Here is a 14,047-nt window from a genome sequence, read left to right on the forward strand (position 1 = left end):
CATAGTGAGGAATACCCCCGTGGCGTTTTATTGCCCATCAGGCAACAAGGCAGAACATTGTCGTAAATTTATTTCTAGAGCATTTGCACAGAATCCCGTGAATTTTATTTTATATTAGGCCATCAGGAACAACAAATTGCAAGTCCAATGTAATAGTTACACGTTATTATACACGTTTAACAAAAATTCATTTCAGAGATGGAATTCGAATGAATTCGTCCACTTGAACGTATTTTTTACAAGAGAAAATGACTTGATGAATGTGAGATTGGTCTGATTATTTTCACCAACTAGACAACACCTGCAAATGCTTTAAAAAAATATATTTTTAAATTTATATTAACTGTACTTGTCGGCCCCGTGTGATGTAATGGTCAGCGCATTTGCCTACCATGTTGATATGAAATATTATTAAAAAGGGTGTTTTTACACTAGAATATTTCATTGTCGCTGGACTGGCACCTGAAGCGTAAGACTGATCACCTTACCTTCATGTAACAAAACTGTTCAAGATACGCTGCGATTGGTGTACCAATGCAGTGGCCCTACGCACCATTGGGTGCGGAAAGGGAATGATGATGATGATGATGATGATATAATATACAAAGGTAACTTAATAGTCCTCTTCACTCGGAAAACTGCTCTGAGGACTGAGTACAACTGTTTTTTTTTTAACATATTTGTCTCATTTAACATAATCATCTCATTTTTTTTTTCAGACAGATTTTTATTTTTCTTTTTGAATGTATGCTTTTACTATCTCATCATTATCTGTGTCTAGGCAGACACAAGAATACAGTTCTGTGTGTGAAATAGAACCAGAACTCTGGACGAGTGTTTTCCTCTCGATGACTACTCTCGGGTAAAAGACCAGAATAAGGAAATCGAGTGGAGATAAATCAACCTCGTTGTGATGTGGTTGACGCGTTCGCCTACCATTCTCGAGCTACTAGGTTCGATTAAGGCAGGGGGACGTAAAATATTGATTGTAATGATTTTTTATGTGCAATGTTTAAATGTTCCTGGACTGGCACATGAAGCGAAAGACTGACCACCTTGCATTTGGTTTACCAATAAATTGCCCTATGCACCACTGGGTGGAGAAAGGGGAATGATATTGTTTATTTTTCAATGGGAATTTAAACATTTAAATAAAATAACAACAATAAATATCGATAAAATTTACCCTTATAGGTATCAGCCTGTTCATGAGTAGGTATACCAACTTTTATGTTAAAATAAAATAATAACATATAAAATGCGTTTCATTAAAAATTTAAACAAATAGTTTTTACTAACATCTTATGTTGTTACAAAAATCTAAACAACTTCACTTTTCCACAAGCCTTTCAGAAAAGCATTTTCTTTTAATTTTCTTAACAAAATGTTTTCTTTATTCGCTATTTAGCAGCGTTGAAAGGACGGAACTTGAGGAAAAAAATACATGGATTCTGTTTTCTTTAAACAACTGGCCAGACTTTGAAGGCTGTAATCTGATAAAAAAGTAGGAAAATCATACAATTTTGCCATCTTAAAACGTAGTTCTTTAAGAATCGGGCTATTAAAAAAATTAAATCAACGGATGATGTAAAAAATATTTCTGAGGTATTTCTGATAAAAAATGTACTTAAAAGTTTTATAAAGTACAATTACTTTTCATCCGGCAGATTACGGCTCTTGAAATTTAGACTAAACTTAGGTACATTGGTAGTTATATAAAAACAAAGGGCCACACTCATAAACTTGGTATAAAGTTAGAATATGAATGGGAATATCATCCTTATTATAGCGTTAGAATAAGGGGTGTACTCATATTTATTCTACCACTGTGCCCCGGCGTAACTTTATACAAGGTTTATAAGTGAGATCCGAAGTATTGAAATAAATTGTGTTGTAATGATTTAAAGATAATAAATTTTACTAGAATGTTCAGATCGATTTTTAAAAAGTCACACAATTTTTGTGGTATTCAAAAATTACAGGTTGACCCTTTGTTCCCTAAACATGTATTGAGTAGAATTTTTCCTTTTGAATTGTGTTGTTTATAGCATGAAAACGTTTTATAAAAATAAAACTTTTATTTTTTTGGTTGGTTGGAAGAAATTGCCATTTGGCAATAAGCCCGCCAATGTACAAATAACATTATGTACAAAAAGTTAAATAAAAAAAATCTTAATTCCGACACACGTTTAAGAAATATGTCTTAAATAACTTATAAATAAAATATATGTACAATGTATTTATAAGAGCACACATAAAAATATTTTTATGTGTGCCCTATTTCAAGATTTAAATTATGAAAATATAAAATAAAAAATACATGAAAAATGTTTATAGAATTTTTCAACTTCGCTTTGATAATGGGTCTCGTAAGTTTTATGTTTATGAACACATGTTACACAAGAGCCGTTTGCAGTTTATCTGGTGATTGTCATTCTGGTTATATTAGTACGTTCGTTGTTATTTGTAAACACTGATGTTGAATGATATTATACAATGATTAAAACCACATAATCTGTATATATTTATCGTTTATTCCGTTTTGTTTATCAATACAGCGATTTCTCGAGTTTATAATTTGATTGCAAATTATTAGTTTTTGTTTTTTCTATAGTTTTTTGTGGAGTTTGAAACAAATTACGCAGACAAATTTAAGGCATATTTTTTCATCAGTAAAATTACTTTCAAACGTTTTGTTTCCATTTACAATTATCGAGAGGTTTGGAATGATAAAATTGGGTCATAAGCCATGCAAATGCTTATAACTCTATATTCTTCTTTAATTCCTTAGCCACGGTTAAGATATCAAACAGTTATTTATTTTGTTTCTATTAAGATATGTTTAGTTTACTCAAAATTAACTAGAATGAACATTGTTCACATGGCTTACGAGCCAGTCAGCACTTCAATTAACAATTTTATGTTTTGGGCCCCAGTAAGGTACCACGATCCGTATTCGTAGAGGATATTTGATTTTCACTGAATTCATGATATAACATTTTTTTTCCATTTTGATTTCTGTATTTGTTTATTTTACATATAGTTTAAAGTACATATCATTTTGCAGTAATGTTTTCAAATATATAAAACTATTACGTATTTTTTGATTAATAAATAAAAAAAAACATTTGCATTCTTGTGATTTACCCGAATATTTAAATTTTGGGGGCATTTTCAAAGAGTTGTAAATAACTCATTATTAGAAAATAGAAACCAAATTGTGGTAGAGCGGGGTGCAAACCTCGTACCTGTGATCCGTGTGTCCACGACACTAGTCACAAGACCGCAATAAAAATAAAATAAATTTCTTTTCTTCAGACAGTCTTCATAGTGATAAATGCTGCGCCTGCTATTCCTAGCCACACTCCCAGCTCGTTTTTCAATCTGTTTGGTACTTGAAACTCTCGATCGTGTCGTGAAGAACATTGCTCTTAAATGGAAATCAAGTTGTGTTCTGACTTGTGAGGTTTGAACCTCGGAGTGTCTTGTTGATTAAATGACTGTTGTTACTCGTTATTAAGATTTTCTGTAGGTAATTAGGTTCTAAAATGACTATCGTTTCTAGTCACTGAGATCTTCCCTTGGGTAAGTGGTAGTATAAATGATAATGATGGAAAAATCCCTAGGGTAAGGTTTTTAAAGCTGTAAAATTTTTGTATAAAGACGTTTTGGACTCGACACAAATTTTGGCGTAACAGCTTCAGCTCGTGAAATGAAAGAGCCAAGAATTCTATTTACTCGGCGCCGGCGATATAATTACGGAAAATGGAAAAAGGGCCGTTAAAAAGTACAAACAAGTACCGCTGGGAAAATCATAAATGTCGGGATTTTTATTTCTATGCGACGTTATTTTCGACTCATTTCTTGATTTTATTTTAATTAATTCGAACGAAATTCGGTGCGATATTTACGAGCAGAAATGTAATTTACACTTGAAAAAAGAAAACGGAAATAAAAAACTTTTAATATTTTTTGGGGTGTAATTAAATCCATGTTATAAATCCATGTACACCCTTCTGCTACTCATGTAGGTATAAATGTTATAAATAAACTTTTTATTAATTTTAATTATCACCAAGCTTATTACAGCGAATTATTGAGTTTTGAGAATAAGTGTCTTAGAAGAATCTTGTGTATGCGGTGGTTTGACTTTGTGCGGAATGAAGTAGTAAAGGGAGTGACAACGGTCATCAAGATGAAGCGATACGGTTGGCTTGGCTATGCACTGCGGATGCCTCCTGAGAGCCTTAATCACACTTGCCTACTTTACAAGGCATCAAGTTCTCGACGTCCTGGACGTCCTCTGCTGAAAGTTCGTCGGCAGTTTATGTCAGAGCTACGGGACGCGAACCTGACTTTTTTTTTTATTTTTTATTTTGTCTTTAAATAGTACAAACATAATAAATATATATAATATTTACTTATATCTAATTATTATTAAAACATATACTAATTATTAACATTTTTCAAACGATATACGTACACTTAAAAAGAAAACTTCTATACAGCTAACACGAATAAGATTACTTTTTAAAATTTATCTGCTAAACACATGTTTTTTTAATTGACATTTAAATGAAATAATATTTTTTTGCTCTCTTATTTCCAATGGTATTTTCTTATAATATAACTGTACAGCTCGGTGCATCAATGAGTTCTGTGTTCTGTTTTGTGACTTGGGAGGTCATACAGGAGCTGGCAGCCGACAGAGATGTCTAAAGGATCTTTGTGGACACCATATGCTCCAACCGGGGAGCGTACATGGAATGATGATGATTTTTACCGAAAATAACAATCTCTTAATAATAAATACAGAAATAAAACAGGAAAAAAAATGATATACGAGCATAATTAAAACAATAATGACATTTAATCACAAAATTCAGTGAAAATCATATCTCCTCAACAAATACGGATCGTGGCACCTCACTAGAGCCCAAAACATCAAAATACTGAATAATGTTTTGAGTGTGTTCAAATTTTTGTAGACAAGGACTGGATTCAACCCCCTAGGGAGCTGTTAATATTAACATATTACAACAGAAATGAATAACATTTTTGAAAAGAGTATGTAGAAGTCTACGCATCCACAAGGCTTATGTCCCGTCATTGGCTGGTTTAAGCGGCTACTTTACACACTGTGTAACATTCACTATTCTGCCTATATTTGAAAATCTATATTCCTTCGATTCTTCTTTCTGTTGACGTTTGTGAAGTTAAGGAGCTGAAACCTTTATTGTTGCTGGAGAGATTCATATGATTGAATTATTTCCTCCACACACTACCAAAAAATATTTTCAGGCGTTGCCTAGTATGTGGGTGAAATAATTCAATCATATAAATCTCACCCGCAACAAAAAAATAAAGGGTTCAGCTCTTTAACTTCACAAACGTCTACAGATGGAAGAATCAAAGGAATATAGATGTTAAAATAAAGGCAGAATGGTGAATGTTACACAGTGTGTAAAATGTGGATGAAACATAAGCCATGTGCATGCCTAGACGTCTACATTCCCTTTTCAAAAATTTTCTTCATATCTGTTGTAATTTGTTAATCAAAATACTGAGTTTTGAGAATAGGTGTCTCAGAAATATCTAGGGCGTCTTAATGCCGATTTTTCCAGGAATCGCACCCGGGACCTCAAGCGTGATAGGCGAACGCGTCAACCTACACTACGAGGCAGACTTATCTCCACTCGATTCATAATGTGTACCTGAGAGTAGCCATCGAGTCAAAAACACTCGTGATATTGTGTGTCAAATTGCAAAACAATTTCTTTTATAACAGGAAAGTTATTTTATTTTGTAAGTAAACACGCGCTATCCTGTAACTTTATATGACAGAAGACTGTAATACGTTGTCACTTCCATCGCGCTCAATGAGAACTGAGTGTCACCAACTAGCCAGTAGCTACTCGGGGAAAGGCCAATACCTACACTAGTGATGTAAGTAACAGTTAATAATAACAGTCCGAAAATCTGTTATTTTAATATGTTTAAAGCACTAAGTGAAACATTATTGATCAGTACGTTAAAATAAAGTAATGATATATTCACTTATATTTACATCTAAGTTACTAATTTTTATTTTTTTTTTTTATTTTTTATTATTACTAATAAAACATATAATACAAAAATGACATATTATACTCCCAGGAGTTATTAGAAACTCATTTGGGACCATACATAAAAAAAATCATTTTTTTGAAAACACATAATATCATACAAATTAATACATCCGAAATAAAAAGAAAACATTATTGTATAAGAAACATAAAACACCATCTTATATAAACTATATTAATAATTATCAATATCAAAAAGATTAAAGAAATATTTTTTAATTGCGACACTTCTGGATTTTTAATTCAGTTTTTCGTGTCTTAGCTCATTAGGCAGTTTATTATATTCGGAATGGCCAATATTTTCCAAGGACCCACTGCCAAACTTTGTTGAGCGAAACTTAGGCACATGGAGATTCCGTGAATAACGTGTATTGTAATTATGAATATTATGACCAAATGTGTATTTTAAATTTGAGTGAGCAGAAAAGTTGATGAAGTTTAAAATAATATTGGTTATGTCATGCAGTGGCATAACCTTTAAAGGAAGTATCTTTGTTTGTCGGTAGATATCCTTGACATGGGAATCCCGTTAAGTGCAAGAATGTTGAATATTAAATAAACTTGTCACACATCAGGGGGGAATTCCTCATAATGAGCTTTAAAAAAAATCCTTGTTATTTTTTTCCAAAAAATCATTTTTTTAAAAAATGGTCTCAAAATGTAGTGAATCTTTGATTTCTCGGACTACCGTTCCTCCGCAAACCCCTACCCCTCCTCGACAAAAAAAATGCGAAATAATGTATTTTACCAACGAAGTGATACGCACCAGACGCGGACAAGGGAAACGGCTGGGTAGGGAAGGGGAAGGGGTTTGTGGAGGGACTGCTTGTCGGAGAAATAAAGGATTTACTACATTTCGAGATTACGTTTTTTTTAATGACTTTTTGGAAAAATTTTATATGGATTTTTATAAAGTTTACCATGAGGTGTGTTCCTCTGAAGTTTTGCGGCCTGGCCCTGAAAAACCGTGTATGCAATATTTTTACTAGAGCACATATAATAATGTGTCCATGTGTACCCTACCTCCAGATTTAAAAGAAAATAATAACCTAAACAATACTTAAATCCCTGAATCCTATCCAAAGCTTGCCGACGATACGCAATTTTTAGATAAACGTAAAATCAACGTACCCTGAACACTTCTCCGGCCCACTTCTTGAACGCCTGATCCTGCCCGCACATCTCGTCGCCGGTCTCCATCCCCGCGAGCCGCTCCCCGCCCAGCTGGCCGAGCAGCGAGTCCACGTCCTTGCCGAACTTGCAGAAGTTGGGGTAGGCGCTGCTGCCGAGGGCGAAGACGGCGAAGCGCACGTTGGACAGCGGGCCCAGGTCTCCCTCGCCGCCCGCGTCGGCCGACGAGCCCCGGAAGGTGTCCGAGCGCGCGAGGCCGGCGTCCAGCATCTCCGTCTGGCTGTTGGCCTTCATGAAGGACTTGGGCGTGTGCATCTGAGAGCTGAAAAAATAACTCATTATTTATTTATTTATTTTACATAAACGGCATAAATTGCCTCTAACATATATTGAACATAAATATGAAAAAAAATATATGCATAAAAACATGACAAAAAATAATTAAATTGCATAACTATAACAATAGTAACAAATAGGTTAATACACATAAGCAACCAAAAATATTTACGAAATAAATACATAAATGAAAAAATAAAAAAAAGGAAAAACATTTTTAAAAATAAAGAAAAGTTTAAGAATAATATTGCGAGAGAAGAAAATAAATCAGACTCGTTTTATAACTATCAAGTCCGGAACCAAATATATCAGCCTTGTCCTCATACTGATTGCCATATCTATGGAGCCTAGGGATAGGCGAGTGCATGTGATAGTTGGTCCTAGAACTTGCAGAACAAAAAGGAGATCTGTGGCAGGTATGTCGACCAGGTACACGGAAACACACCAACTCTAGCAAATCAGGACAGTCAATTAATGAATTGATCACTTTAAAAAGTAATATCAGGTCAATTAGGATTTTTCTATCAGAAAGTCTTAAAAGATTTGCTGAAGAAAACAATTGATTATAATAAAAAGCATAAAAGCAGCTGGAATATAAAGTTTGAAATGAACATATTTTAGAAATTTCTTCTGATATATTATAGTAGGGGTCGTAATGACATGGACTTGCAAAATGTGATTAACTCTTGTGCCGCTGTGGTGTCACACTACTCTACCTTGCGCTGTCCGTTCATAGAATGCATGGAACCGTTGGTTCCTCTTAATTTTGACAAATAATGTTTATAAAATAGCATGTTTAATAAATTAATTATCAGCCCTAATACCTAACATTTAGATTACTTTAAACAAATAATAATTTAACGTATTACAACAGAGATGAAGAACATTTAAGAGAAGGTTATACGGAAGTCTAGGCATCTACAGGGCTTATGACCTGTCAATGGCTGGTTTAAGTGGTCACTTTACACATTGTGCAACATTCACCATTCTGCCCATATTTGAAAGTTTATATTCCTTCGATTCTTTCATGTGTTGATTTATTTATTTATTTATTCATTCTAAATTACAGTAATTTCAATATAAATGAACTTATTAAGACTTTTTAGGTTATGCCCGTATCAATCCACATAAAATAACAATAAAATTAATTAGAACAAATTATAATGACATAGAATGACAATCTAGAAAAAAAGGTGAATGTAATAAATAATAAAATTCCAAAGAATCTAATGCAAAAAAGATAATCAGAAATAATTTTTGAAATATAAATTATACAAATTAAAAATCACACATAATCAAATATACAAAATAATAGTATGAAAATCTACAAAATAAAAGTGAAATATAGTAGTTATAAAAAAAAAAACTAAATAAGAGTATCATTGAAATCAACAGAAAAAGAATATATTTGATAATATGTGACGTTTGTGAAGTTAAAAAGCTGTAACCTTTATTTATGCGGGTAAAATTAATCTAATTGAATTATTTCACCACCTATGTACATACTAGGCTACGCCTGAAAATTTTACTTTTTAAAATTTCTATACTTTTTCATGGACCAGGTGGATTTATCAACAATATTTTGAGTTTTTCCCTAATTTTTGTAGACATGGACTGGATTCAACTTCCTGGGGAGCTGTCAATATTAACTTATTACAACAGAGTTGAAGAACATTTTAGAGAAAGTAATATAGAAGTCTAGGCATCTACAGGTTACACAGTGTTTAATCTGGCAACTTAAACCAGCCAATGATAGGTCATAACTCCTGTAGATGCCTAAACTTCTATTTTATCTTCTCTTAAATGTTATTCTTCTCTAGTCTCAAGTGAAGGCTAGTTATCTAATCGACGTATTTTTATTTTTTTTTATTAATTAACTATATTACAAACATATAAAATACTCATTTAACAGTATGTCTCCGTTTTTTTTTTTCAGATTGAAGTTCAGAATATTCTATTTTTTGCTTGAGGTAACACGATGTTACATCACCACGTGTAAAGGAATTTCGCAACACAGTCGTTTAAGAGTTAAGCACGTGAGAAAGCATTTTATTATACTATTTTCCGTGGGGCCAACTTACTCATTGCTATTTTTTTTTACGCAATTAGGAGGTTCTCGGTTTTAGAGTGGACAGCAAATTTCTCTGGCCTCTCTGGTTACCGAAAACTACCGATTTACTTTTCAGAAATACCGATTTTTACTTGATAAGGGTTGATAATGCTGGTAACGAGCTGTATTGAATATCATTGTAAAATGGGCTTTATTGATACGTTTCGAAGTCGGTAAGTTGGTATATACTAACTAAAATTTATTTAAATGTTTGAGAACAATGTTAATGTTAAGATGTTGTTCTCACAGATTTTCCAAATATATGAAACCTAAAATTCTGTACAAGTAATTAAATTTAAAAACCTACACAATGTTTCTAGAACTGGAAAAAACGTTGACGAATGTTGTGTACCAGATACTTCCGAATTTTCCCCTGAATATTGCAAATTCTTGTGTTAACTCAGGAATCCACACGCTAACAAGATGTTTGAGATTCGAGAGATTGAACGAATTCTATCGACAAATATCTGTAGACCATTCTACGGTACAAAAAGAAATATTTTTCGGAAGGAAAAAGAACGGTCGTTTTATTTCGTCCAAAAGTTGAAAGTACAGATCCAAAATGTATTGCGAAATCAATGAATTCCATATTTCACAAATTTAAGGGAAACGTGCATTGTACAGGACTGCATACCAAACATTATACGAAGGGGATGAAAATTTTTATGGCGTTAGAAAATTTCCTGCACATTTATTTCCTTTTATGCTGTCCTAGAAATGTGTTTTATATTCTTTGAGTAAATACATCTGTTATATTTCGTTACAAGAAAAATGCTTGATGTTGTATGTAATACACACGTGAATTTAAAATATAGGATTTAAATATCTTTTAAATTAACAGTATTTTAAATATGTTCACACATTTGTAGTCAAAGCTGAATTTAACTAAAAAGTTTTGAAGATTAAAATTTATTGTAACAGATAGAAATCATTTATATATTCATAAAATTTTTAAAATTTTTATTTTTATATAAACGTAAATTGTGTATTTTTGTATTCCTCTTTTGGGCTATAATTGTTTTTGTATTTCTTTAATATTATTTTAATTTATGGAAAACATGTTCGATAACCATATTTGCCGCAAAAATTGGGTTTCTTAGAACAGGCATTTGCCCATTTAGGAACCGATTGCAACATTAGGCGTACTAATATTTCTGGCTTGCTGACCCTTCATATACTGAGCCTACTCCTAGTACAAGCAAAATATGTCAGAGTGTTTTTTGTGCAATTTTGTCTAATATAAAATGAATGTATGCATAAATAAATGAATAAATAGAAAAAACATTTTAAAGAAGGGTGTTTAGAAAGTCTAGACATTTCCATGGTTTATAATCTGTCATTTGCTGGTTTAAGTGGCCACTTTACAGATTGTGTGACATTCACCATTCTGCCCACTTTAAAAAAATATTTATCCCCCACACGCACTCAAATTTCAAAGGCTACATTACAGTGACGTCATCATTCTTCTTTCCGCACCCAGTGGTGCATAAGGCATTGTCAACCCAAGAATAGCGTATTTCGATCATTTTTACATGGTGGTAAGGTAAGTCCTACACTCAGTTCCCTGTCTAGGAACATTAAAATATAGCAGTTTAAACAACATTTAAAATCAATATTTCACACTCACTCTGCTAGGAATAAAACCTAGTCTGACGATGTCGGTCACGACAAAACCCGGTTACTGGTAAAAAAATTATAAAAAAATATAAATAAAGTGGAATAAAACTATAAAGTATTTTTATTATTATAATTAAAACCTAGTACCTTTAATTAATATTCTTTTAGGATAAAATTATCTAAATATTAAATTTATGTCAGGATTTTTGAAAAAATTAACGTTTTCTAAAATTACTTTTTTTGCACCCCAAAACTTTAGAACAAGAATCAGAATTTAATTATCTGTGTTCGTACTTTTTTCGTTTTTCAAAATTATTTATTTATTTATAAAACTGGGCGTTTTTTTTTAGTTTTTGGATAGTCCGAGCTCCCATAAAAGGGATCTATCAATAAAGCAAAACAATAGAGACACGCCAATGATAAATATCTATAGTGCAGAGGCGAATCGTCAAAATAAGCGATTACGCACAGTTTATCATTCTATTATACTTTCGATATTAATGTTTTATAGTAACAAAGTTTATTGGAAAATAAATAAAATAATTGTTACTTATTGTAAATCACTACCACCGTTTATTCCTACAAAAAACATCCATGAAGTGCGTCTAGCGCCCAGCCCGTTCTCAATGAACGATGAAACTAGCAGATTACCCCAGCTTATTCCTTCATACAAAAAAGTACACTATATTTTACGTCTTTAACGTCAGCTTTTTTAGTACTAATATAAGCTTGCAGATTAAAAATATTATTTGAAGATTCTCAATTTGGAAACTGTATTTCGAACATTATTTTTCTTTGATAGGATACCGTTAACATATTATGTATCACATAGGACATGTGGCGTTTACAGTGGCATATTTGGCATTATTTATTTTAAAAGGAATTGGTCAATGCTCAGTGTTGACAGTTGTCATTGTGATATTTGTACAAGTAGTATATTAAAACAGTGTATAATAAAGCTACGTATATCGCGTGGTTAATTATAATTGAACGTAGTTATGCAGAAAGCAGCCAGTTATAGAAAAGTGAAACGGATATAATAGCACTTTTGTGAAAAGACTGAATAATCAAGTCTACACAACTGTTGGAATGTTTTTGACTTTAACAAATGATAAAGAATAAAGACATTGAAGACATGACGACATGAAGACAATGAAGTGCTTTGGGTGGTTTCTGTAAATTGAAAAATTCCGTTTTTGTAATTGACACCATTTTCAGAAGGTGATTAATACAGTTTTTTTTTGTATAAAAGCGGTCTGACTGTTTTTAACACAACATCGACCTTACTGCACCCGATAACAGAATTTTTTTTTTTTCAAAATTTTGGATTGGCTGCTTTCTGCATAGCTACGTTCAATTGTTGTTTGAGTTGATTTTCACAGAACCACAAAAAATGTCATTTTTAATTATATTACTTACATATTTTGTTATTATGCTTAGGTACAAATAAATGAACATTTTTGTAGATTAACTATAAAATAAATCAGGGCTTGCCACTGCTATAGTGTGCAAAAAATCACTACTCTAGTGCACGGTTCCATAACTTAAGGAGAAAATACTGCAATACGCTTGTATGAAGAAAAGTCAGACAGTTATTACTCTTAAACGTTTAATAAAATCAGGAAATTTAATGATTATAAGAAGGCACTTTTATATAGATACATGAAAAGTTATTTTTTATTCTCTTTGAATTTCCAACACTTCTTTTATTATTAAGAAGTTTCCAAACTCATTCTTTTAAATCTTTCAACTCGAATTAACAAATTTAACTACTGACCGCGGAAACATTGAATAAATTTAAAAACGAAAGGCTTAAATGAAAAACTTCCTGAAAACTCTGAAATTCATAATGCATTAAATCATAGCTACGGCACAGGAAAAATTAATTGCGAAAGCTCGAGTTTTTTTAGATGTAATTATAAAACCCTGTTTCTGGTTTGCGGGGGCAGGAATTATTTTAATACAACCTCTTCGGAGCTTTTATCTAAGCTTTTACGTCGGAAATAGGCCCCACAATTTAGCATGTTTGAATTGTCAGTAATGGCGTTCAAAGTACATAATGATTTTTGGTTATCAATTTTTTTTAAAGTCTTTCGCTTGATAATAGGAAGTTCAACCAGTAGCTTTTGGCAATGGTTTCGTAAACCGTATTTGATTTGATACAACAGTTAAGCCGCCCATTTCCGAAATTCATTTTGTCAAGAATTATCAAAGAAGCATATCAATTTAGAACAAAATGTTTATATTTAGTAATTTAGTTCGTACGATAGTTAAAAAAAACATCTTACAAACAAATAGCATCTTGTGCATCTACTTCCCATATCAAAATAATTTCATCCTACCCTCAAAAAGTTACATATCATTTTGTTTTATTACTACTACTACTACCATCACGCCATTTCCCCGTAGGGGTAGGCAGAGAGAATGGACCGCCACACACGTCTATCTTGGCATACAATCCTAGCCTCTTCCACATTCATACATCTTGTCATACATGCCCTTCGGTTCTGTCTGCTTTTGACATGACCAGACTTAAGATTTTGGTTTATCTGATCATGCCACGTCTTCCTTGGTCGTCCTCGTCTAACGTTGCCGTTCATTTTTGCCATATATACTTGTTTTACCATTCTCTCGTCGTCCATTCGTTCTACGTGACCAAACCATCTCAGAGACCCTTTCTTAATCTTATCAATTATACTTGTCTCAGATTTACACTCTCGCCTGATTT

General features: G+C 32.5%; 1 protein-coding gene across 3 annotated transcripts in view; it reads right to left on the reverse strand.

The window, feature by feature from the left end:
• Nos (Nitric oxide synthase) overlaps positions 1 to 14,047 on the reverse strand; it is a 436,979-nt gene that overhangs the window by 13,071 nt on the left and 409,861 nt on the right. For all 3 annotated transcript variants that reach the window (XM_088241938.1, XM_088241932.1, XM_088241947.1), the window contains one exon: positions 7,257 to 7,578. In XM_088241938.1, the coding sequence (XP_088098064.1) occupies positions 7,257 to 7,578 (322 nt within the window). The remainder of the gene's footprint in view (positions 1 to 7,256; positions 7,579 to 14,047) is intronic.

This window comes from Micrasema longulum, unplaced genomic scaffold (assembly GCF_059751315.1).
Source record: "Micrasema longulum isolate JH-2025_06_02 unplaced genomic scaffold, ASM5975131v1 h1tg000133l, whole genome shotgun sequence".
NCBI lineage: Eukaryota > Metazoa > Arthropoda > Insecta > Trichoptera > Brachycentridae > Micrasema > Micrasema longulum.